This window comes from Andrena cerasifolii, chromosome 8 (assembly GCF_050908995.1).
Source record: "Andrena cerasifolii isolate SP2316 chromosome 8, iyAndCera1_principal, whole genome shotgun sequence".
Lineage (NCBI taxonomy): Eukaryota > Metazoa > Arthropoda > Insecta > Hymenoptera > Andrenidae > Andrena > Andrena cerasifolii.
This window is the reverse complement of record NC_135125.1, coordinates 5423785-5446930: the sequence shown is the minus strand read 5'-3', so window position 1 is coordinate 5446930 and position 23146 is coordinate 5423785. Positions and strand designations below refer to the sequence as shown.

General features: G+C 40.4%; 1 protein-coding gene and 1 pseudogene across 2 annotated transcripts in view; one reads left to right on the top strand and one right to left on the bottom strand.

The window, feature by feature from the left end:
- LOC143372226 (potassium channel subfamily K member 6) overlaps positions 1-16066 on the bottom strand; it is a 118618-nt gene extending 102552 nt beyond the window's left edge. The window contains exons 1-2 of one of the 2 annotated variants that reach the window (XM_076818269.1): positions 14621-16066; positions 10597-10882 (exon numbers count right to left, since the gene is read on the bottom strand). In XM_076818269.1, coding sequence (XP_076674384.1) covers positions 10597-10882; positions 14621-14986 — 652 coding nt within the window. In that variant the 5' untranslated portion in view covers positions 14987-16066. The remainder of the gene's footprint in view (positions 1-10596; positions 10883-14620) is intronic. The other variant, XM_076818270.1, reaches the window with a different exon arrangement.
- Positions 16067-22389: 6323 nt separating this feature from the next.
- LOC143372768 (5S ribosomal RNA) lies at positions 22390-22512 on the top strand (annotated as a pseudogene).
- Positions 22513-23146: the final 634 nt, after the last annotated feature.

Genomic DNA, 23146 nt, shown 5'->3' with positions numbered 1-23146 from the left:
CCTGAAAGTTTAAAAAAAATTCATTGAGTAGTTTGCATTTAATAAATTTCCAAAGATATATTTAATTTTCGATCAATAACCCCGTTGTTCTCCCTTAACTCATATTTCCAAGATGTTCCCTATTTTTTAATAACTTAACACGCTCATCAACATAATTACGCAATTCACAATTGTTTGATAAAATATCTTTCCCTATCTTCAAAACCGCACCCATTTCCACGTTTCTAAAATTTCCTGCAAGCTTTTGAGTTTACCAGAAATGTACGGAATGATTCAAGAATTCTTCAATTTCCTACGGCTAATCAGTGTCTTCCGGTTTCCGATCAGAGCGAGCAATCTGTCATTCTCTGAACCCACCCCCTCCGGCCGGAATATTCTTTCTCGCGTTTCGGCGAAGATCCTCGAGTCTAATCCGGGACTAACGAAACGTTGCGTCGCGGCACAAAAAGAGTACTGCTTCAGGGGGGTCCGGGAGGGATCTGCGATTTTACAGATCGCAGAATCCATCGACAACAGCTTCCTCTCCCATGAACGTATCAATCTTGCAGATAAACAGGATACTTGGGGACTCTGTCGCGCGCGCGGCATCGACGGGGAGGATAAAATATTTGATTCAGGGAATTCCATATCCGGGGCCGTTCGCCGATAAAGTGAGCTAAGAACACATAGGGGCAGGTGAAATGCAAGGAATACCCTCGGAGGGGATAAAAATCGAGTTTGATCCTGGGGATCGGTATTCGCTGGCTCTTGGTCCTCGTCCAGCGGCGCTCGGACCATTTTCTGAATACGTAACTCCTGCCCGTCGAGAGGCAATCGGCCAAATATTCATGCGACCTCATATCGCAAAATACAAACGGACGATCCGTCTCGGGCGGTACGTAAACTGGATTACGCTCCCAAGAGCTATGCCAGATTTGCCGTAAGTGTCATGCGATATTTGCGAGCAGCGATGACAGCCGAATAGCCACGGGTCTCGCGAGAACGTTTGCTAAGGTACGGTGGGCTCCTGCGCATTTAGGAATGTCTGCTAATGAAATTTCCTCAAGCTTTGTTTCTTTTCGGATTCATTCATCCTGGAGAATGAGGATGGCTTTTTCTTGGGACCCACGAAACTGTCCCGGGATAACCTGATGCTGCTGGTCGAGTAAAATATGGGGTGGATTTTAATGTAGCAAATATTAAATACGATGGGATTATAATAATATTTATATAAACGTTATATGTTCACTGTTTTATTATTTATTATTTCGCGATCTGAACGACCGCTTATAAGTAGCTACATATTTCTCTGTTTCTATAAGGGCAGTACGTGGCTATGATAAAATGATACAGAATGTGCAAAATTAGCAATGTTGCTTGAAGGGTATTTTTAGTGATTCAGGTTTCTGCTTTGTGCAGAATGTAGATTCATCTACAGTAGTGTATAAAAATGTTACCACTTTTCTATCTGTTTTGTTTTTGTTATTCTTCAGCATCAACTTGGAACTGTTGTATGTGTTTAATATGCATATTCTGGTGGAGAATTTAATGCTATATAAATCCCAGTAAAAGTTGAATTTATTTAACTAACAAACAAAAGTTTTATGTGGCATTGAACGGGACAGCACATTTTTGGGGCCGACAAAGGAGTTTCCACTTTTGGTAACGTTTTAGACCGGCCTGAAAGCAAAAGGTGCCCCACAAAATATTAGACTTTTTATTACTTTTCAAAAGTGATGACTTTTTGTGGGCTTTAAAAGTGTGTTTTTTCGGTTAACCTTGGGTTGTCGCGTTTTTTATTTGTCAGTTAAATAAATTCACCTTTAACTGGGTTTTATACAGCTTTTAATTCTCTATCAGAATATGTATATTGCACACTTGCTGCAGTTTTGAGTTGATGTTAAAAAGTAATAAAAGTAGAGTGGATTAAAAATGGTAATCTCTCTGTTTTTAAGCGGGAAGACCTATTTAGCACGCTAGGAATAAGGTGATACTTAGGAATTTTTTTCTACGAAAGTGTTGAGCGGATCTTTTCCAAACTTTCAGGGTATTTTAGTTCGCATTCAAACAATAAAATTTAATTTTTTTTTACAAAGTGTTCGGTAGAAATGGAGATATATGAACACGTTCGTTGGGACTCGCGCGCCGGAGTTGAAAAATTGTGATTATAATGGTGGGCCCAATTCTTCCCCAAAATAAAAAAAAACAAGGATTTTCTTATTTATAGTATAATTACATTGTTGATGGACTTAAAACTTTTATAAATAAATGGAACTGAACAACTTTTTTTCCATAAATACCTAGTACGAAATATCTTGGGGCAGAATCGTAACTATTTTTTTTGAAGTCCCACCAATTCGCCAACTTTTAACTTTTTTTTCGTTTATTAGGTTCATCGACAATGTAATTATACTAGAAATAAGAAAATCCTTGGTTTTTTTATTTCAAGGAAGAATTGGGGCCACCATTATAATCGCAAATTTTAATTGTTAATTGTTAATTTAGGTAGTTGACCATTTGGTTTTGTCAACTATCTAAATGAACGATTACAGAAAATAATGTGTAATCAATTACACAATTACAGTTTAATCCTACTTTGTAATTTGTAATTAGATTACATTTTGCCCAACTCTGGTACTACCTACTGCCCATACGAAAAATTGAAATCGTAATTGAATATCAGTATCAGCTCAACTGTAACCTATGTACGTACACAGTAATTCCAGAGTTTTGTACACATTTTTCATATCTTTTTAATTTCTTTTCTAATCTTGCGTTTTGGCCCGAACGTTATGCATAGATCGTAGACCATTAAAAATTAAGAAAAACTGTAAAAATGCTTAGCAGTCTGAAGCTTAATTACGTTGCGATCAAGATTCTGTCAAAGACAGAACTTTGAACTGAATTTTCTTACAGAATTTTGAGTAACGCACCTTAAATATTTAATGCATTGTCGTAAACGATGTGCACTAAGTGTTTAAAAAATTTAAGTAACTCAAATCGGTAACTGAAATCCCGTGCACTCTCGTCATTAATATCCTTGCTTCCACTGCTGACATTTGTATTCTGCTTGTCTACTCATTCCCAAACTTCGCAATACAGTACACCGTACTCGAGTACCCGGGTTTAAATCAATAGCATTACTTTAAAGGAGAAACCCCATCTCGGGAACTGTCCACATGCTCGGGGATTGTTTGTCAGCCGGTGTACCTTTAATAGAATGTCACCGACTTGCCAGCGATATTTTTTGCGACTCCCCTCCGCATCTCGAATAATTACGGAAACTTCAGGGAGAAGCAAGAAACGAAACGTTTTGCCTGGACGCATCCTGGGTGCGGCTCGTTTTGCGTGCCGCGGATCGATAAGGGGTCTGAATGAAATTCGTCACAAGAAACAGAGGGACGAAAAATTCGATTACAGTTTGCCGGCGTGCTTAATGATCGTGGTACGAGCACCCGCCGGTCCTTCATTTTTACGTCTACTATTATATTACTGTGAAAAAGGCTATTTAATATTACCAGCGGAGGTATCGGCTGAGCAAACCCTTAGACGCTACGTCTTGCATCGTTCCGGGGAACGTCACGTCGTTGGGACGCACGGAACGACGAAATTTTTGGAACGCGACAGCAGCGAGCAATTAGAAAGTTCCTTCCTCGAAACGAAGAAGATATCAAGTTCAGCCTCGTCAACGCGAAGTTTTAGGTTGAATACTGGGAGTTAATTTAACAGGCGCTGCAGGCTAATTGTAAGGGACGCAACTCCTACGACCCTCAAATTCAACCACTTCCCAGAATATAATTAATTGCTACATGTAAATGCGAATTGCTTTGTAGCCTTAGTTTTACGTCATTCGTTTACTCAATGATTTCGTTTCAATTTTAATGTAACATTAGTATTAGGTAGGTACTCGGAAAGATCATAAAAATTAGTTCCTTGAAGTTCAGAGATGCAGGCTCGTATGATAGGCAGGGGAGAGGTGCTATAAAAGGGACACTTTTGTTTAGCGTCCATTTCTGACAATATCATTATAGGTATTTAAAAAACAAGTATATCGGTAGAAAGCGTGTTTATTCCCCTTCGATAAAAGTATATTAGAAGCTCATCAATTGTAATAGAAAATAACAAAATCTTCGGTTTTCAAATAAGTGGGAAATGTCCCTTTTGCGACTAGCTGGCTTTAAATGGGACAGTATAAGTCATGAAAGGGACACGTTAATAAAAATAAACTTATTAAGTATTACAATTGTAATTGTAAATCTTAATGATACAAAACAATGGAATCTATGAAAAAATTAACTCTTTGTACTGTAAATCATCAATATTTTGTCGCTTTGAATAGTCACTTCACTAATTCTTAAATTTGAAACAAGGCGCCGTCAACTAATAATTGAAAGTTTAAAACAATGTCATCAATGTATCAGATGATACAGTAATAACTTTACAGGAAAGTGAAATACATATAAGATTATAAGTTCCATTTAAGATTATAAGTGAGTTTAATATAAAATAATCTCAAAACAAAAAAAACAATCAATTAAGCTTACCTATTAAGTATTTTCGTTTCACTTGAATACAGGCTATTTTAATGATATAACACTTTAACACTTTCTATATATATCTTGATCTCAACGACACAGAAAATCAACGAAAATTTTACTTTTACTGCCGAAAAATATCCCGAACCCGGAAATTCGAAAAATTCTAAAACTGTGAATATGTAGAGAATTTCCTCCTGATTACAATGCAATTTTTGTTTGCTGCCCAAATTCACTTTAAGGGGGTGTAATTGACCGCTGAAAATCCGGTTATTTACCGATTTTGTGTTATAACTCGTGAACTGTAAAATAATTTTTTCACCAAATGCTAGATCTAATTAAAAGAAGTAACTTTTGTCTTGAAACTTATTTTTCCATCTCTTACACTTCGCGAGTTATAACACAAAATCGGAAAATAGCCGAATTCCCAAGGGTTAATTTCACCCCCTTCGAGTGAATTTGGGCAGCAAAGAAAAATCGCGTTGTAATCAGGAGGAAATCCCCCACATATTCACACAGTTTCAGAATTTTTTTAACTTTCAGCTTCGGGATCATCCCTTGTAAGTACTCTGTTGCAAGTGAGGCCGCAGTGAAGTTTGCGTCAAATGACTGGGCACTAGTGTTGTCACAAACAGGAAAATAACTTGCATGTGCAATGCCTTTAGAATTTTGGCAATTCGATTTGTCCCATTTAAGACCTCTCCCCTACTTTCGGTAGATTATAATCATGGGTGGAAGAAAATGCACGCGATTGCATAATTTTTTATTCAAGAATGCAGAGCGTGGAAAGTGTTAACCGTAACCAAAAATTAGACGGTTTTTTTTTCAGAACAGAAATATTACTTAAAAGTCCACTGATTCTGATTGATTTAAATAGCGAGCATTGTACGCACGTGCTTAGTTATTCCTTCGTATTCTTGCCATTTAAAGCAACTTTTGTATTGCGAATGAGCAAGGCGACATTTAGTGCTTCGCCCTTACTAAACTTCCTTGGCCAACACTCGGGAGTTTCCACGAGCGGGCGTTCATTATCCCTTAGAAATCCTCGAGACACCCCCAACCCCAGAAAAATAACGCTCGTTGGTTACAACAACTCTTTCTTTAAGCCCGCGTATCGAAATGCTCCTGCAGTAAAAGGAGAATTTTCCTTCCTCCTTTCACGCGTTTATCCGCTTCTTCCAGCTTTCGCCCTTTCTCTCGGCGGGGGATAAGAAAAATTGCAGAAAAGTTATCGTTGTATAAGAAGTACATATACTCGATATTCTCCTCAGAATTTATTCCATGATATATTTATGAATCCTCGTAGTTACGAATAAATTCTAGTTACATCAATGTTCGCGGAATATGGATAACCTTGATATGAAATTCCCACAGCAAACAATTAATCTTACCCTTTTAACACTATGCAGTCTTACGTATATTATTAATTTCTTACTTCCCTTAATCATCATTGCTCAGCTGAACAGGATTGTTTAGGCGAATATAGAAACGAAGAACGTTCAAGCAATGTTTTTTTATTCAAACAAGTCGATGAAAAGGACCACGGTGTTTTTCGCAATTCAATTATCAGATACATTCACTACTGCTGGCAAGAAGTTGCTGAGTATCTTTTCACAAGGAAAGTTACAGATCGGCGAAAGAAAATAAGATGGGGGTGAGCTCAAGGATTCCAGAAAAGAATTAGTTTCCCCTGGCATCTTTTCTAGATCATATTGTTTCAACAGTCCCTTGTTCCGCTTCTTTACAACTGTGGCAATGAAAGTGAATAAAGGACTGGTGCCTTCGAAGCGTATTAAAAAAAAATTAAATGCATCTTCTACGTTTGAAGAACTCGTAATTAATGTCAATTGCTACCAAGTTGAACTTGCATTTCTTTAATTTTTACAAAACACTGTAGCTTTTCTTAAAGTTTAAATCGGAGTGTAAATTTGTTCCGTCTCGTGACCGGTCATTTTCAATCTCGGAAAGAAAGTAAAGGGAACTGGGGGAGCAGTTAGAGAAAGGATTAAGACAAAAGAATGGTTCGGCAGAAAGTTAAAAGAGGAGTTAGGGGGTGGATCGAAGAAAGGAGAGGAAAGTGTAATTGAAAGAGATAGGGAGGCTGGAAGCCTAGTTACAATAGAGAAGCGAAACGAAAAATATGGAAAAGAAATGGAGGAGAGAGACAACGACAATATCAGAATAATTAATTAATATTGAAAGGTTAACAATGAAGCATGAGCATCTAAATAAATAGTAATAATTTACCTATTGTATTCTGTTCGGAATATATTCATGCTAATATTTCATCCATGAAGTTTTAATGCTTATGTTTTTATTACGTGCTTTCGTAACAGAGTTTCAGATGCAGATCACTTGCGAGGTTGATATTTCTTTTATCTACTTAAAAATATTCTCCATGAGAAATAAAACTTTGTTATATGCACCTGTACTTACCACTCTGGTAAAGCTAACTTACATTATATTAAAAACAGACACCTGAGAGCTTCTGTTGTATAAACTTTGTTCACATATTCCGAATATAGAAACTTAAAATTACGTCACATTTTTCTTAATTACCGATAGTAACCAAGATCTTCGAATTTAACGAATATTAATTATTAGCGTGTGTACGTACGATTCTCAGAAATGATACTATAAATGACCTAATACATATTATATAGAGAAGAATGAGAAGAAGAATACTTTTCTGGCAAATGTTAATTTCCAACAACTTGTCTACTGTTTCAGTTAATTTAGAATATAACGTTTGTTCATAAACACAGCGTTTATGCTACATTTCAGAGGTGGAAGTTTATTGTTACAATTTGTAATAGTGCCTTCTTAACTGTAAAAGTAAGGCACTAACAGTGATATTCCGTTTATTATCTGTCAATGTATAACTTTTCATCCGCGAAAAAGATTTCAATCGTAAAACTGCTGTGCTTCAGTTAATGGAAACAGAAGTATTAAAGTAATCACAAATATCAGACATAAGCATATTATCCTTGAGGGCAACATATACCTAGGACTAGAAAAACCAGCGTGAATTTGGAAAATTTGTTTTCATTGAAAATATTTTTCCGTATAAAAATATTCATATGCATCTTAAAATACACACTTTAATGTAACAATGGTGTACAAATTTAATTCTAAAATTAATAAGATTGAACAGAACATATTTCGCGGTAATCAAAATATCTCCGACAGTTTTTATCCGAAACAAAAAATCGAAGTCGTAACCGATTTTAAAAATATCAATTTCTCGCAAAAGGGCGGCCAGTTGAATACAGATGTGTGATCTGCCTGTTTTAATTGAAAAAATGAACTATGTCTTTCGAAAATATGTCTCTGTTCCAAATTTCAACTGAATCGGTCCCCCGGTTCTCGAGAAATGTTACTTACAGTTTTTTAAAAAATCATTTTGAGAAAACCGCTATTACATATTCAATCTTCATACTTTTCGAATTAAACTTACACGATTGTCACATTAAAGTATGTACTTTAACACGCGTATAAAGATTTTTAAATAAAAAAATATTTTCAAAAGAAACAAAAACATCAAAGTTCCCTAGTTTTTTCTAGTCCTAGGTATACGTCTGTTCAACTAAACCTCATTCCGTAATTATTCAAACGTTAACTCGATCGTATTGAGTATCACGTCGAGGATTAAACAGGAAATCTCGTAAATTCCTGCCGCGTTATATGCAAGCGCGGGTGAAGAGCTTCTGGTGACGTTGGCTGGCTGAATTTTCACGGGAGAAATTGCCGATGCAAGAGAGGTAGAAAAAGAGAAAGAAAAACATATATTGCAACGATAATTCGATAAGCTGTTTCGTATCCCCGCTAGTTCCCGAACATCTATAGAGATATTCCCTCTATTTCGCGTCTCTCCTATGTGTTTTCCTGTTCCCTTTTTTTTTTTCGTAATATCCACAAAACTCATAGACTTCCAATCTGCTTCAGTAATAACGAGAGCAAACGATCGGACGTGACGTCACTCGGTTCGAACGCCGCTAAGCTGGACGCTTTGAAATTGTCCGCAGGGGAGCGCGCGACACCCCTGCCCTCCGATATGTAAAACGGACAAAATAAGATCGTCCCGAGCCACGGCCATTACACGTTAATGTTGGACTCTGTTTGCCTTAAAAATTAATGCCCGCCATACTGGCCCCCCCCCCCACCCTGTTTCGCCCTTTCGAACTCGCAACCACTGACTCTTGTTGCCCCCGTGCCATTTTTTCCTCACCGCGTTCCATTTCCCCGGGCCAGCTATGCGCCGCACCCCGCGCCAACGAAAGCGACACACGTTTTATCGAGGATCGTTCCGACGTAAAAGTCTCCGCCGTTTCATTTTGCATCCACGACGAAGGTGGCCTGCCTCCTGGATACGACGATACGACGTCAGAATTTCAATGTTTGCCGTTTCGATTAATGCCCAGCCTGTTTGGACGGCGCCAGCCACGGGTCCTGTTCAGTCTTCCGTTTCATTGGAGTGTTTGCTCCCGCACGTTTGCAATGGAATATGCTCCCGTTTAGAGACACTTGCTTGATGGCCTGTTCGATACGTTTTCTCGGAGGCTTAGACACGCGTCGAAGAGTGAATTAATCGTGCTTAGAGGGGACAGTTGGCAGTGGTACTACTCCTCACCCGAAGCTTACTGTCAGTTGCAATCGAGCTATTCCACGTCAAAACGAATGGGTGAAAAATTTAGTTTCACCGATTTTCTTCAAAATTACAGCCTTTGTCGATAACCTTGCAAAAACAAAGTATACTGGAAAAATAGGAATATCTGCTACCTACTATTGTTAATATTTTGTATGGTGAGCAGATGTTCCTACTATTTTTATCGAGAATACCGAAAACACTGTAAGGAAAATTTGTTTTAACCCATTATACATAAATACTTTCCTACGCGAGGCTATTGTTTTGAAAACGCGTGTGCAATGTCGTAAGTTTTATTTTTTTGTTAACTGTTCCCAAAGTCTCTCCAGTTTTTTGAAAGAGGCATTTATTAGTTGAAGACTTAACGAATCGATTGGTATTTTTTTCAAGCTGCACCGTGGGAGGGAACGACGTCGAATCGCGATTTGAAAGTTTGACATCGATTACTGTTAAGTTTATTAACAATAAACAAAATATTATGTTGTACAGAGTTTTACAGTAAATGAAATCACAACATATTAGAAATATAGATTACTCTGTGTAACCAAATTGTTTGAAAATTATTATAAATAAGTAAGCAAATATATATTATGTACACAAGTGATCCTTGCATACCGCCGAGTGTATACACATACATATGTACAAATGTGTACATAATATATATTTGTTTACTTATTTATAATAATTTTTAAACAATTTGGTTACACAGAGTAATCTATAGTTGTAATATGTTGTGATTTCATTTACTGTCAAATTCTGTACAATCGTTAAAAGAATCGGTTCTATAACCGCTTTGTAACTTATATGGAACCTAAAAAATAAAAGTGATAGAACCTAAAAAATAAAAGTTATAGAGCTATATAGGAACCATAACTTATATAGTCTGATATTTAGGTTCTTATAACGGTTATTCCGAATATAGGTTTTTCATAACTCTTTCAGTCAGAACCTTTATATAACAGTTTGAAACAGTTATTTTGGAAACCTATTCAAGTCCTGTTTTCTACCCCATATCACGAATCGGTCTGACCGATCAATCCAGGTACACGCGTCGCAACAGGGCCGTTTTATTACCGAATGAAAAACAGTTACCTTATCAACATATGAGCTACATTTCTGCAGTTTCAGATGTTTTGAATTTTCTTAGCTTCTCCTGTCAGCTGAGGGAGTATTATCTACCCTATAGGTACCTCCTGAACCCTTCTTTTAAAGAATCCTGCATAAATACCACCCCGCCGCATGTAAAGTATTATTTATTTAATCAAAGTTCGACATCGTTCGGGAAACTTATAGTATCGATGTTCCGATCTGTCGTTTAGGTTCAGAGTCATAATCAAGAGCGGAGGAGTGGCGACGAATTCCGCGAGTAGGAAGTCTAAAGTGACGTCGAAGGCTCCGTTAATTCCGTTAAGTACTTGCGTAATAGGTACTACTTACCGATCGTAGTCAACACCGTGAGGGAGTACAAGAACGCTTTGGCGAAGTTCCACTCGTATTCAGGCACACGCCGTTCAGTCACGGGATCGCTGGCGGAACTTCCGATGTACGTCCCTGCGTTCTGGGTCACCATCATGTCCTCGGTGATCCTCTTCACTAGTTGATCCTGAAAACGTGCGATCTCCTGGGCGGCCAGTCTTGTCCAGTTCTCACGGTAGAGGATGTTCAAACTCTCTGTGATTATCCATATGTTCTCAACGGTCTTCGCCCGAGCTTCGTAATTAACCTTAACATAGGGAATGCTTGCGTTAAACAGATAGGTACGTGGCAAGTGAAATTAAACGTTAATGGAGAGAAATCTCGATTGCAGAAATCATTTAGTGGTGGGAATCTCAGTGTATCCTTAAGGGGTGGTTCCGGTCGAAAAATCGATTTTTTTATCTCATTTTTCGAATGTTCTACCTTTTAGGAGTACCTACGTGTTTAAAGGATTTCTTAAAATTCGTAAAATTCCCGAAGTTATAGGCATTTGAGTAGAGGCAAATGCATGGGTAACACTCGGCCACTCGGCACTCACGTAGAACTTTGAAAGCGTTTTTCGCGGAACAGTGTTCTCCAAATCGGTGGGACTTGTATCTCCAAAAGTTATCGTCCGATTCGAGTGAAAGTTTTTTTATTTCGAAGAATATAATTCTGGCTCGTGGACAGACCAGTGCAATTTCAAAAATTGAAAATTTGTTATTTTTAAAGGCTGAAATGGCGAAAAATATAGGGGAAAAGTGATTTCAAACTTCAAGTGTCGTTATTTTCTAAAAAAAATGTCATTTTTGTATTTTTTTTCTGCCCCCCCCCCCTAGCCAGAAGTATATTCTTCAAAATAAAAAAGTTTCAGTCGAATTGGATAATAACTTTTGGAGATACAGGTCCCACCGAGATTTGGATCAGTTTTTTGACGCCTTCACTTTAACGACTCCCCAGTGTCGTATGCAATGTTCAATTATAAACCAAAAAATATATTTCTATAACTTAAGACATCCTTAATACAATGCAAAAAGTTCCATTAAATTATATATAGTAGTTTTCCTTTAATTAATTCCGAAAGATCACCTATTTTTATGGGGTCTAGACCAGAACAGCCCCTTAAGTGTTGAATAATCAGCCTAAGTAGTTGATTCAGTACGTGAGTTTTGAAGTGTGATTTTCTGCACATTTGGCGTTTATTTATTATTGGGTTTTAGGACGAAATATGACGATGCGACTGTTATTCTCAGTATTTTCTATCTAACCATCTCTGCAGTTCTGACTTTCTCACTGGAGCCCCTAGTTTTCTTAACGCAACAATTTATACAGCTACGTATAATTAATCCACAGCACTTTACTATTTTCCGAGAACTTCTAAAGTAACTTGGGCCACTGTTCTTCCATCATTTGTTGTGTTTTTCCGTTACTACCTACAATTCTGTTTATCACGATGAATCGAAGAAAGAAATAACTGTTCGGAGAGAAAGTTCGCGTTGTGAAGTACTGCGAAACTTAGAGGACATGGCGCATGAAGAGTAACTACGAATAAGATCGTGAAACCGTAAATATCCTTTCTGCGCAGGATTCCTCGCGGAATGGGTATCACTTTTAAAGAAAGCAGAAACTGGATGGGACGTTCGATCGATAAAACTTGGTAGAGACGAACGCCAACGCCAGGACGCACAGATAATTCGATTGACTTCGGGTACAGTGAAGACATTTCAGGTAGGAAAGCGGGGCCGAACAGGCGATGCGACGATAAATCGGGATTTACTTTTATCTACACCTGAAGAACCATTCACAGGTAGTGGGGGGAGGTGAAATATTTTTGTATTTATGGAGGATGAATGACGATAATAATGCACAACTACGATGTCGTTTTAGCTGGTACCGAAATAGAGATTTTGTATGGGATTATAGCCCTTTACTATATCGCGTTGTATTTGTTAAAATTCATATTATGTCGAATGGAAATATGCATTTCACTCCCGAGTCTGCCAATACGAGCACGGATTTTGAATCTTCAGCAAGTAATTGCAATTAGTTCATTCTGATATCGAATTGTTTGCTTCATTTTCAATTTACTTCTCATTGAGTTGGAAATAAAATTATGGAGATTCCGTACCTCTGTTTGAAACTGTGTGCCATTAAAAGTAAACTAAATACCAATGGGAGCATAGGTGCGTGATTTCTCCTGTTCGTGTTTTTATGGAAATTGTTAGTAGACGTTATTGAGATATTAACAATGGGCTACCTGCGATGATGAAAGTTATGTATTTCAATATCAGCGACGGGAATCCTCCATTCCTCCCTAATTATGCAACGTGGCAGGAAATTTTATTCAAATATTTAAATTCGGATCTCCAATTTATGCAATTTCTTAGTGTTTGTTACAGATTGTGTATATTTAAATACTGTCGTTTGTTTTTAGTAATATGTTGGGCTCAAACATGACGTGAGAAAATTCTTTGAGAGTTCAATCAAGACACAGACCCTTTCTGTACGTTTCTACGTTTTACTTTTTTTGGAATTAATAAAACCAGTTGGTCAATTATGAAGAGCCTTCTCCGAATTTATATAAGCCACTGAGTGTGAAGGTGGTGTGAAATATTGTGAACATTGAGTTACCTAAATATTTCTGTGTCTTACATCTCTGCAAACATGATAAAATTAGATGAAAGTTATTTTATTGTTTTCGTAGTACTTGAAATTATTAATTGAACCAGAAAATGGGTCATTTGTATCTGATAAAATTAGTGATCTTCGTAGTCTCGACAGTTGAGATTTTCAAAAAAATTTTAACGATAAGGCAGAATGATGGACAATTCTGGATAGCCTAATCGGTGAGCTAATATTATGGCAAAACATTCGAGTTTGAAGTTTCATCCTCGATTTCCACTATAGTTGTTAGGAAACAAGTAACTAATATTCAAACCATGTGCACCGAAAGTGCGCGATAATTGAAGACTTTGCGGCAAGAAGGGGCCAGCTCCAAATGTATTAACATTTCGGAAACTAATAAAAATATTTTTGGACATATGTATTAGGGTGGCACTTATTTATTAAGTAAAAAAAATTCAAATTTTCCCTGGGACCGCCCCTAATTTTATTTCCCTTGATCTAATATTGTGACGTGTAAAGGTTCAGCTTAATCGAATAACATTAAACCGTGGCGATTTGAACTCTAACTTTAAAAAACTACACAGAAATCTTGCAAACAACGAAGATTAAGGATTGCAATAGTAACCTTCGCTATTCCATTTTACTTTCATTGTTTCGTAGAATTGTCGTTATCTGTAACGGTTATGTAAATCACCGTGTATCAAAACAGTTATAATGTTATAAAGGCAGCATAATAAAACAGTAAGACTGTATACTTGACTGATGTGTTACGAGCTTGTGATTAATTTTTTTAATTCGATAAATTAGAATATAAGTATGCAGGATTTGGAAGACAGTTGGGACATTTGAAGTAAGATAAATCCTTGAATAAAAATTTGAAAATGTAACTTTTTGTTGTACGCCACGGGATAATATTATCTGAATGAGCTGAAATTTGGTGTAGCGGAATTTTAGATCAAAAGGAACAAAATTATGTGGGGTCTCCTTTCAAGATCAAAAATCGAAAAATAAGTGGCACCCTAATTAACACAGCACTTAGCACTATTACTATGCCAAAATATATTTTCCCAACGGGCGGGGTGAATTTTCAAAATTCGAAGCTGACTCCTGTTCGCACTAAATTGTATAAAAATCTACTTAACACAAGGGAGCTGCTCCCTTCTTTCACCAAAACCAGACAAAGTGAAAGTCCTACTATCTTTAGAACTTGGGACTGAATTATCGAATCTGCCTCTTCCCTGCACTAATCTATTCCGAATTTTTCTGCACATTCAACCTACAACTGAATCTCAGCAAACTACGTCTCCGCGTTCTTTTTGCGGCAAAGTCTTCAATCGCAAGCCAGGAAGAAAGTTAGCGGACGAAGAATCAATATTCCTACACTCACCTGCTTCAGCCAAGCGGTCGTGTTCCGTCTGATAGGCTGATTCCCCGCTATTGTCGTGGCGAGTGTCCTTTGTTGTATCCCAACGTCGGTGCCGCCCTCGATGGCGAGGAAGATGAAGCTGCCGAGCAAAGTGTAACCCACCAGGAGGGCGCATATCCCGAGGTTTATAATAAAACCCTTGAGGAAGGAGTGCTGGCTGGCCTTGTCCGGCACTCCGCCGAAGCAGAGACACCTCACTTGTCTCGATGGATGCATTTTCGAGCGGTCCGCCGTAGACCTCTTCAAGGACGATGTATTGCCATTGTTCGCGGGCTTGAAGCCCTCGTAAGCTCTGTAATGTCTCACGGTGTCCTTCTCCATCCTCGCGTTTACCTTCCTACCGGATCACCCAGCTCTATCCCTTGACTAGCATTTGTCGAACGGTATCTCGGCGCGGCCTGTCGTTCACATTTGCCGGCCCCTCTCCGAAGAAAAATAGCAAGATAAGAGTGGACCCTCTAATCTCCCACGAGCTCTCCCGATGGCTAATCTCGCGCCATTCGTATCCTCAGCTTCTACGGCCGGGAGCAGAGTGGTACGGAACCGTTTCAGACCCTTTTCCTGTCCTTTGCCCCGTTAGCTACTGGATCATTCTTCCGCTTGGCCCCCGCTCCGGGTTACGCGATTACCACCCAGTTCCGTGCTCATAAGCGGGAGAAGCCATCCCGACGCCGGTCACTTTGTAACGTTGATGGCGAACAGTTCCTTCGATAACTTCCTTCTCGACCATCTTCGCGAGCGCGGCGAATCCATTCGCGCCAGCTGCGTCACGTAAATGCGGGCCCCGGAAACGCCGAGTTCACCAGCGAGCCCCGGCTCGAAACACTCCATTGGACGCACCGGTACGACGCGCTGCGAGTGCCTCACATCGGAATGCCTATCGGGGGGTGAGCGCCCCGGCACATTTGCGAAAGTTCCTATCGCAGCGGAGAGACAAAGGACCGTTGTCACGGAGTCGACACCCTGATTGCAGTCACTGTCGATTTTTATTATCCTCTTAGAAAACGGTGGCTCGACGGGGAGGGGGCCGGATCACGGAGGGTATCCCGGAAGAATCGGGGCTGGGCGTTCGATCGCGTGCTCCCGCGATTTTTCTAGAGGACGTCTGCCCCGACTGGAACGCGGCCCAGAATTCTGCGGATAAAATCGATGCTTCAGATATTTTCCGGGATATTAGTTCCTGCCGCGGACGAGGCGAGCTCCCCCGTGGAAGATCGAAATCGAAAGGCTCGGCCCTCGTTTTCGGGATATTGCCCCCTTAAGGGACGCATACGTTTAAGAAATATTTATAGATGGCGGCGCAATAACGTCGGCTCTTATTAAAGGATTTATCGCCGTTAAGCGGGGCGCAATGCTGCGTCGTAAGTCCCGCAGGAACCCTTCGATTTTACCATCACTGAAGCTCTCACGGGGAAATCATTTACGAGACAGCGGCCCGCAAGAAAGTCCCCGATTAATCACTTGTTTCACCTCCAACGATACGAGGAGCGTTTACCACAGTCATTTCAGCTGCGAATGGTCAGCAACGGCCACGCTCGAGTGCTCCTCGCAGCGGCGTGCGCGGAGATCAATTAAAACCCCGTGGCGATGTCAGCGGAGAGAACCACCGCCGCTGCGGCATCCGCGGGAACACTTGCGTTACACCGAAGGCCTCCCCGTTTTTCTGTTAGCGGGGAACTGGGAAGTTAAGGGGGCCGCGGCGGGGGTGAGTTTCAAGAGTGTCTCGCATGAGTCGCTTAAACTTTCCCTGGTGCCGGCTGAATGCAAAGCCACCGACCGCGAGTTCCTCGCTACCCCATCTTTTTCCTCGGCCGTAAGGTAGGACGTCGCCGCGAGTGGAGCCGCGGTGTGCAGTCGGAAACGCAACCGGCAAAGAAGTGGATGGCAATTTCAAGGCTTCATTCCGAGGAACCGGATTTCCGGAATAAGTATTCCCGATGCACGCCGCGGCTGCGTAGTTCCCCTTCTTCCCTCGAATGTTCCACGCTGGCTCGTTCCTCTCATTTCTTCCTCCTTCTTCTTTTTTTTTTTCTATCCCTGCCCCTGCTGTTCTCTTCTTCCTCTTTTCTGTCCGTTGGCTCGCGACGCCGATTTAATGCAGGACCATTTTTACCGGCAGGTGAAAGCTCGCTGCGAAAAGCCGATTAACGCGGTCAGGCTCGATCCAGTAATTTGCTTATGCCTCCTACGCTCTGTGCCGCGGTGTTTTCGTTCCGTCGCCCCTGCCCCCCCCTGACCCACCCCCTTTGGCGAATAAATCAGCGGCTCCGTGACGCGCGAACCGAGCGTCGTTTCCTTTCCGCTCGATCGAGGTAATCTGCAAACAGAAGCGAGAAAATAGGATTGGTCGATTGGATTTCACGCTTACTTTTCTTCACCCTCTGCCGCGCGGTATTGCGGTAATATTTCAGCGCGCCGCCAGAGGAGGAAACCCTCCGAACGGAAATGGAACTGACCATTTCCCGTCCCTCCGATCCGATCTGCCGCGGCACCGAGGCGAGCTCGCCGCTCGCCAACGCGGGGAGGAAACGTCGGATTTTGCGTAGCGCAAATTCATCGGTGGCAACTTACAAGCGTTGTATTTAGCAGGTGTTGAATGACGTAAAGGTGCGATTAAGAAATCGTAAAGGAATTGTATTTTGTGTTTCGTGGATTGTACGTGAATATTAATGAGGGTGGGGTATTGTTACTTTAAGGGGTGAATGTTCGGCAGTTTTTGAAATGCTAGAGAGAATTTTTAGTAATTCAATGCATTGAAATTGAAAGTGGTTGCTGTATTTATTTATTTATTTATTTATTCGCGATGAACAACGGCAATGCGTATTTACAGTTAGGTGTAAGATACTCTTGTGCTTTATGTACCAATAATTGTATATGTCACATTTATGTGTATTAATTAAATTAGTACAGAGTTGTAATTATGACGTAATAGCGAATACGCGGGTTAAGGGGTTGTACCTAGTCAGGAGGCCGAAGAGAGACGATTTTTTTTTGAAAAACCGGGAGCATATATTTTTACAGATCTTTTTGCACTTAAAAGAGCAACATTTAAGGAACATTTGGTAATTTTTTCGTAGAAAAATATTTACGTTTATAATAAAAATACGACATCCGAAAGAAGCCTTTTTAAAAACGGTGAGCGAGATATCTCAAAAACTACTGCACTAATTTTTCTGAAATTTTGTGGGCTTATTTTTTATATAAAAATCTACCGAACGACGGAAGGATTCTTCCCAATGTATAGTTTCCATTATATTAACGAAAAATGGCTTCGTGGTTATCACTAATGGCCGTTTTAATATTTTAATTAACCATCTGTCGCTCAACTTAGCGAGCACTATTCACCCTGTTACTCCTCAACCCTCTTTCAAGAATACCCAGTTTATGTGCCTTCGCCGGGAAAGCGTGTTTGACAGAAACGCCAAGTGGAAATCTTAAATGTTCTTTGAGCTTATTTCTCCGATATAAATGGGAACAGCGTACCGGTTGACGTCCGAGAATAAGGATCGTGGGTAAAAGTAGAGCGCAAGACACTGGTCTAGCGGCTACGTAGCACGCTCGAACGTCCCTTATCCTCTTACTCGCCGTATCAAATTTCGAAAAGAATCAGAGATCTGACGCCAGCCGCGATGGCTTCGATGTCCCAGAGAAGACAGCTGAATTCCGGGTGGACGTTGAATTATCGCGGGAGGGCGGGGGGGCCCCTTTGGGAAATCGTGGAGAAGTTCCCCGTGATGTTTCTGTTTCCTTGCCACGCTGCCTCCGAGCCATGGGAGCCCTTCCTAGCGGAGAGACCATAATCGCCGATCATCCTCAAATCCACTAATACAGAGCCCGCGGAGTCGGACAAAAGGAAGCGGAGGAAAGTCCGCCGGACCGAAATGGGAAGGAAGAGGACACGCTCGTCCCGGTCTGGATCGGGAACGAAAAGTCGATTCGTCGTAAGCGGAAAGGCGCGCGATATATAGTACGTCCTTCGGGCCTTCGACATCCATAAATGCATAGCAAGATCAACTGGTTTAAAGCCCCCGAGTTCTTCATATCCGAGCGTGATTCAGGATCCGTGGCTGGCTGGATGTTCAGTGATATTTAAATTCGAAGATTCCAAGGGAGATTTTGTACCTTATACGGGGATATATAGAGAAAGCCCCGGCGTCACAGTTGAAAACTGGAAACGTCTCCATGGTATTTTCAATATCGTTGTAACACGGAGCTATTGAAAGTCTCCTACAAGCATCGACCAGGATGCCAGCATCCACGTTCCTTATAAAGGGGCGGATCTCAACGCGGTATTAATAATAACACGTGAAATCGGAAACGTACTCCTAGGGCGGTGTTCACAGTCGCTTCTTAATCTCGAGACCATCTCAAGCATTTCATCAAGATGCCGCCTAGATTCATAGTTGCGTCTTGAGCATTTGCTTGTGGAAAGTCTTGTTGAAATAAGCGAATCCTCGGACGACGTCACATGTGTCAAAATAGACGGTAAAGCGAGATTACATTTTCAAGACGACGTTCTTTAGTTTTCCAATTTCATCGATTATTATTAAGACGCGTGGGTATTTCGGGGTCAAAAAATCGATTTGTTTCGATTTTTTATGGTAGCTACAAGTCTCAGAAGTATTTTAAAAAAGATTTCATTGGAAAATTCGAAAAATTCCGAGAGTTACAGCGTAAAAAGTAACGGACAGGCCTGTGCAGGGAAACGCGCCGCGGCGGGCTTTAAAGCCGTTTTCTCAAAACTGTGTTTCTCAAGACGGCGAACATCGTAACTGGAGAACGGGTCGATATTTTTTGTTGAAATTTTAACTGAACCTACAAAACACTTTTCTCCACAATGTGGAACTCGCTTACTCAGATCGCATAACTTTAACAACATTTAAGACAACATTTATCATAGAATTACTTCAGTAAAATCCTGCAAAGTTGATATTTGTTGTATAACTCTGTGAATTTTTATTAAAAATTTTAGACCCAGTTCCACATTGCAGATTTTGAGCTAAAGGATACTCGTATACAGCGATTTTGCTTCAAAACCGCTTCACCAATCTTTCCGAAACTTAGTAGGTTTCTTCTAGACATTCAGCTCTAGTCTTTAATCGAAGCATTTGTTTCTCCAATGCATAGTTTTTATTTTATGAATGAAGAATAAGTGTTATTTTCTACGAAAGTCGATCACTTCACTTTAAACATCTGCCATTTTGTCCCAGATTAATATTTTATAAAACGAAACCATTAAAGACTAGCTAAACTATTGTACTAACTGAATCTTCATCGTTTTTTATTTCAGATAACCCAGTTCCGAATAATGTTGGTCACCGCAAAACGTGTTTCTAAAAACAGCTTCCGGGAAATCAGTTGTAATTTTGCAATAACTAACTATTTTTACACCAAAACATAATAAAATAACCTGTTAAAGTGTCCCTCATCTGAATACAAAAACCATTACATAAAAACATACCTGTACTTTCTGAAATAAATTCCCAAAGAATCGATTCTTTTTCTACCCCCTGAGGGTAGGTAACCCCTTAAAGAGGAATACAGAACAGCCGTCAAGGATTAACACAAAGTGGGTTTCGCTCTCCGAATACCTATGATGCCACGATCGTTCGCAATAGAAATTAGTGGAGGCAACGGTAGCAACAATTACGTTCGATCGGTTTATTCGTCGGTTTACCGGGCAGGAGCGGAAGGCGCCCGAGCTGTTCAGAATTCGATCCTAACGATAAGACCCGTTCCCGGCGCCTTCCTTCGTCGCCTCTGTCAGCCTGATACCCGAAGAATAACGTTTCCGAGGATTTACCGTTCGCTGGGTTTCTTTCCCATTCAGTGGAATCTGAGCAAGTTCAAGCCGAGAGCTCACAAACACGCGGGGACGTATTTGAACAGCAAAATTGGCCGCATCCAGCCCGTCGAGCTGCTTTGGACAGGGATGCACATACGAGCGCGCGCACACGCGAAGCGCGAGCCCGCGAATATAATGGGGGAGGGTGCCCCAATGAATTTGAGCACGTCGGATACTAACTCGATGCTAATTTATCGTCTGTCCTGATCGATCGTTGCTCTCGATCCTCCTTTTCACTGGTGAGGAAACGATTTCCCTTTAGAACGAACTGCCGGAGCACGCTCGCGATCGTAAATCGGTCCCCGCGATGGCGCCGGGCATGGATCTGACCTCTTTCACTTCCGTTCCGATTCCCACTCTTCTTTCCCCTTGTCTTCCTATTTCCTACCACCTTTACTGCCCGGTTACGAGCTCGCCTGAATCCTCGTAAACGACTGATAGTTTCTGTCCCCCTTTATCTTTCGTTGTTTTTTCTTTTTTTTTTATTGTAAACAATCGAAGAACGATCCGGCTGAAGTTTATGGCTCATTTCGGAGAACCTTAGACCGCCTGAAAGCACCAGTCGTTTTACAGACGAGACCTGGTAGGCAGATGATCGTTATTGGTTCGCGATAGCGGATACATCGGTTTGTGTTTGACGAACAGCATTGGCAATTGTTATTGAATTGATGATTGGGTTGTAAGTGTGTAGTGTGATAGTGCGTTGTTTTTATTAAGGCATTTGCGTAGTAATTCTATTTGAAACGAATTGGGTGGCGTAGAAAAGTTGGGTGTACCGTAATTAGGGGTGAAAGTGAAGATATCACCGGTGGACATATCATGAAAAATGTACGCGGAATTTAGAAGGGAACGAACTGTTTTCTTCTTATAATTTTAGCTAGTATCAAATTCTGTGTGATCATACATAGATAACGGAGTAATTAGTTTTGACAGTAAAAAGGGCGCACACGCCGATTTTGATGAGACTCTGCAGGTTTGTAGGATAGTGAAAAATATTTGACACGTATTTTTTTTTATCTGCACTAATGCAATCAAAGTTCCTTTAAACTTCTTGATCGCACAGAGTGTATCGCACCTAGGGAATTCAATCCCGGGATCCCGGTTGTTTTTTGGATTCTAAAACTCTCGGGATTTGATATATCAAGTTATAACTTATTCCGAGAATTTTTAAACACGTAAATTACGAATTAAAAGAATATAAAAATGGAATAAAAAAACAGCCGGGATCTCGGGATTAAAATTCCCTAATCGCACCCCAAGAGCAATTTTCGAGTTCAAACGTCGCGCCTTTACGCCTTCTAAAGAGGATTTATCGCGAAAAAAATGGCTTTTTTCCGCAACCGTGGTAAATCGTTCTTTCTCAACTACAAATCTCATGTTGTCAAAATTTACATTTCTAGAAAGACTATTACAGCATAATTGTACCAATATTACGAATATACAATTATCATTCAAAAGTTAAAAAATGAAAAAATACGAAAATGTTAACTCAAAAATTACGCTGATGTGCAGTGACCCCATGTGACTAATTTGTGATTATAAAAAGGTGTGACCACGAAGGGTTAACATTGTTAATTTTTACTTTGCAGACTTTCCTCACGATCTCTAAAATTTCAGGTTAGAGGAGGCAGTTCATGTACCTACAAAAAGTGGCAATTGTCAAGTTCCGCATTTCTCACCGGATCGTTACGAACGCGATACCAATCGATTCCTTGTGCTTTCCCAAACAAAATGATACCAAACCCGACATCATTCGGACTAAAATTAACGAAATTACACATAAAACCAATCTGCAGGATTTAAAGCTAACTTCGTTGAAAATAGTGTTTTTCGTAGCGTTTTTCTTAGGAGGCAAGAGTTGGGATGGTCAAGTATTTTCACCAACGACCATTCTATGTCTGTAAAACACCAGTTCTCGTCCGATCACTGAAGTTAAGCGACATTGGGCGCGGTTAGTACTTGGATGGGGGTGACCGCTTGGGAATACCGCGTGTTGTTGGTAAATTTTTTTTCTTGACAGCCTTTTTTTGTATTCGTCAACGTTCCGAACTTGTTTCGAATACGAATTTCTGTAGTAATCTCATTATTTTATACGTATATTTATTTTCCTGTTCTTGATGATGAATAATACAGGATCAGCAAAGTCGAATGAGTCGAAAGAAGCATCAGAGATCTCTGATGCGCTGTAGGGAACAACGGAAGTTAATGAAAACTGCTGCCTGACATTTTAATAGCACTGGCTGCCTGGAGAAATTTGAAAAATTCTCTGCTGATTCGCGTTTGGTGTACTGAACATTGGTGAACACATACACTGTTGGCTTCCACCACTTGGTGGTGTCCCTTGTTGACTGCTGCCTCCGCGGCAGTAACTGACTTAAAACCATTAACTGTATAGTAACTATTAAAACTACCGCGAAATAAATAATTATATAACAGCGATACCCTTTGATCAGTAGCAGGATCTCCGTTAGAGATTCGAGCATATTTCACCCCCGCATCGCGATTCCCCTCGAACAGGATCATCCGAGCAGATTTCCTTAAACTTCCCAAATTGAAGTGCATCCTCGTACACCCCATCGCGGGAACTGGCATTCATCTTCGGAAGCCGGGGCACCTACGGTGTGGTCGACCTTAAA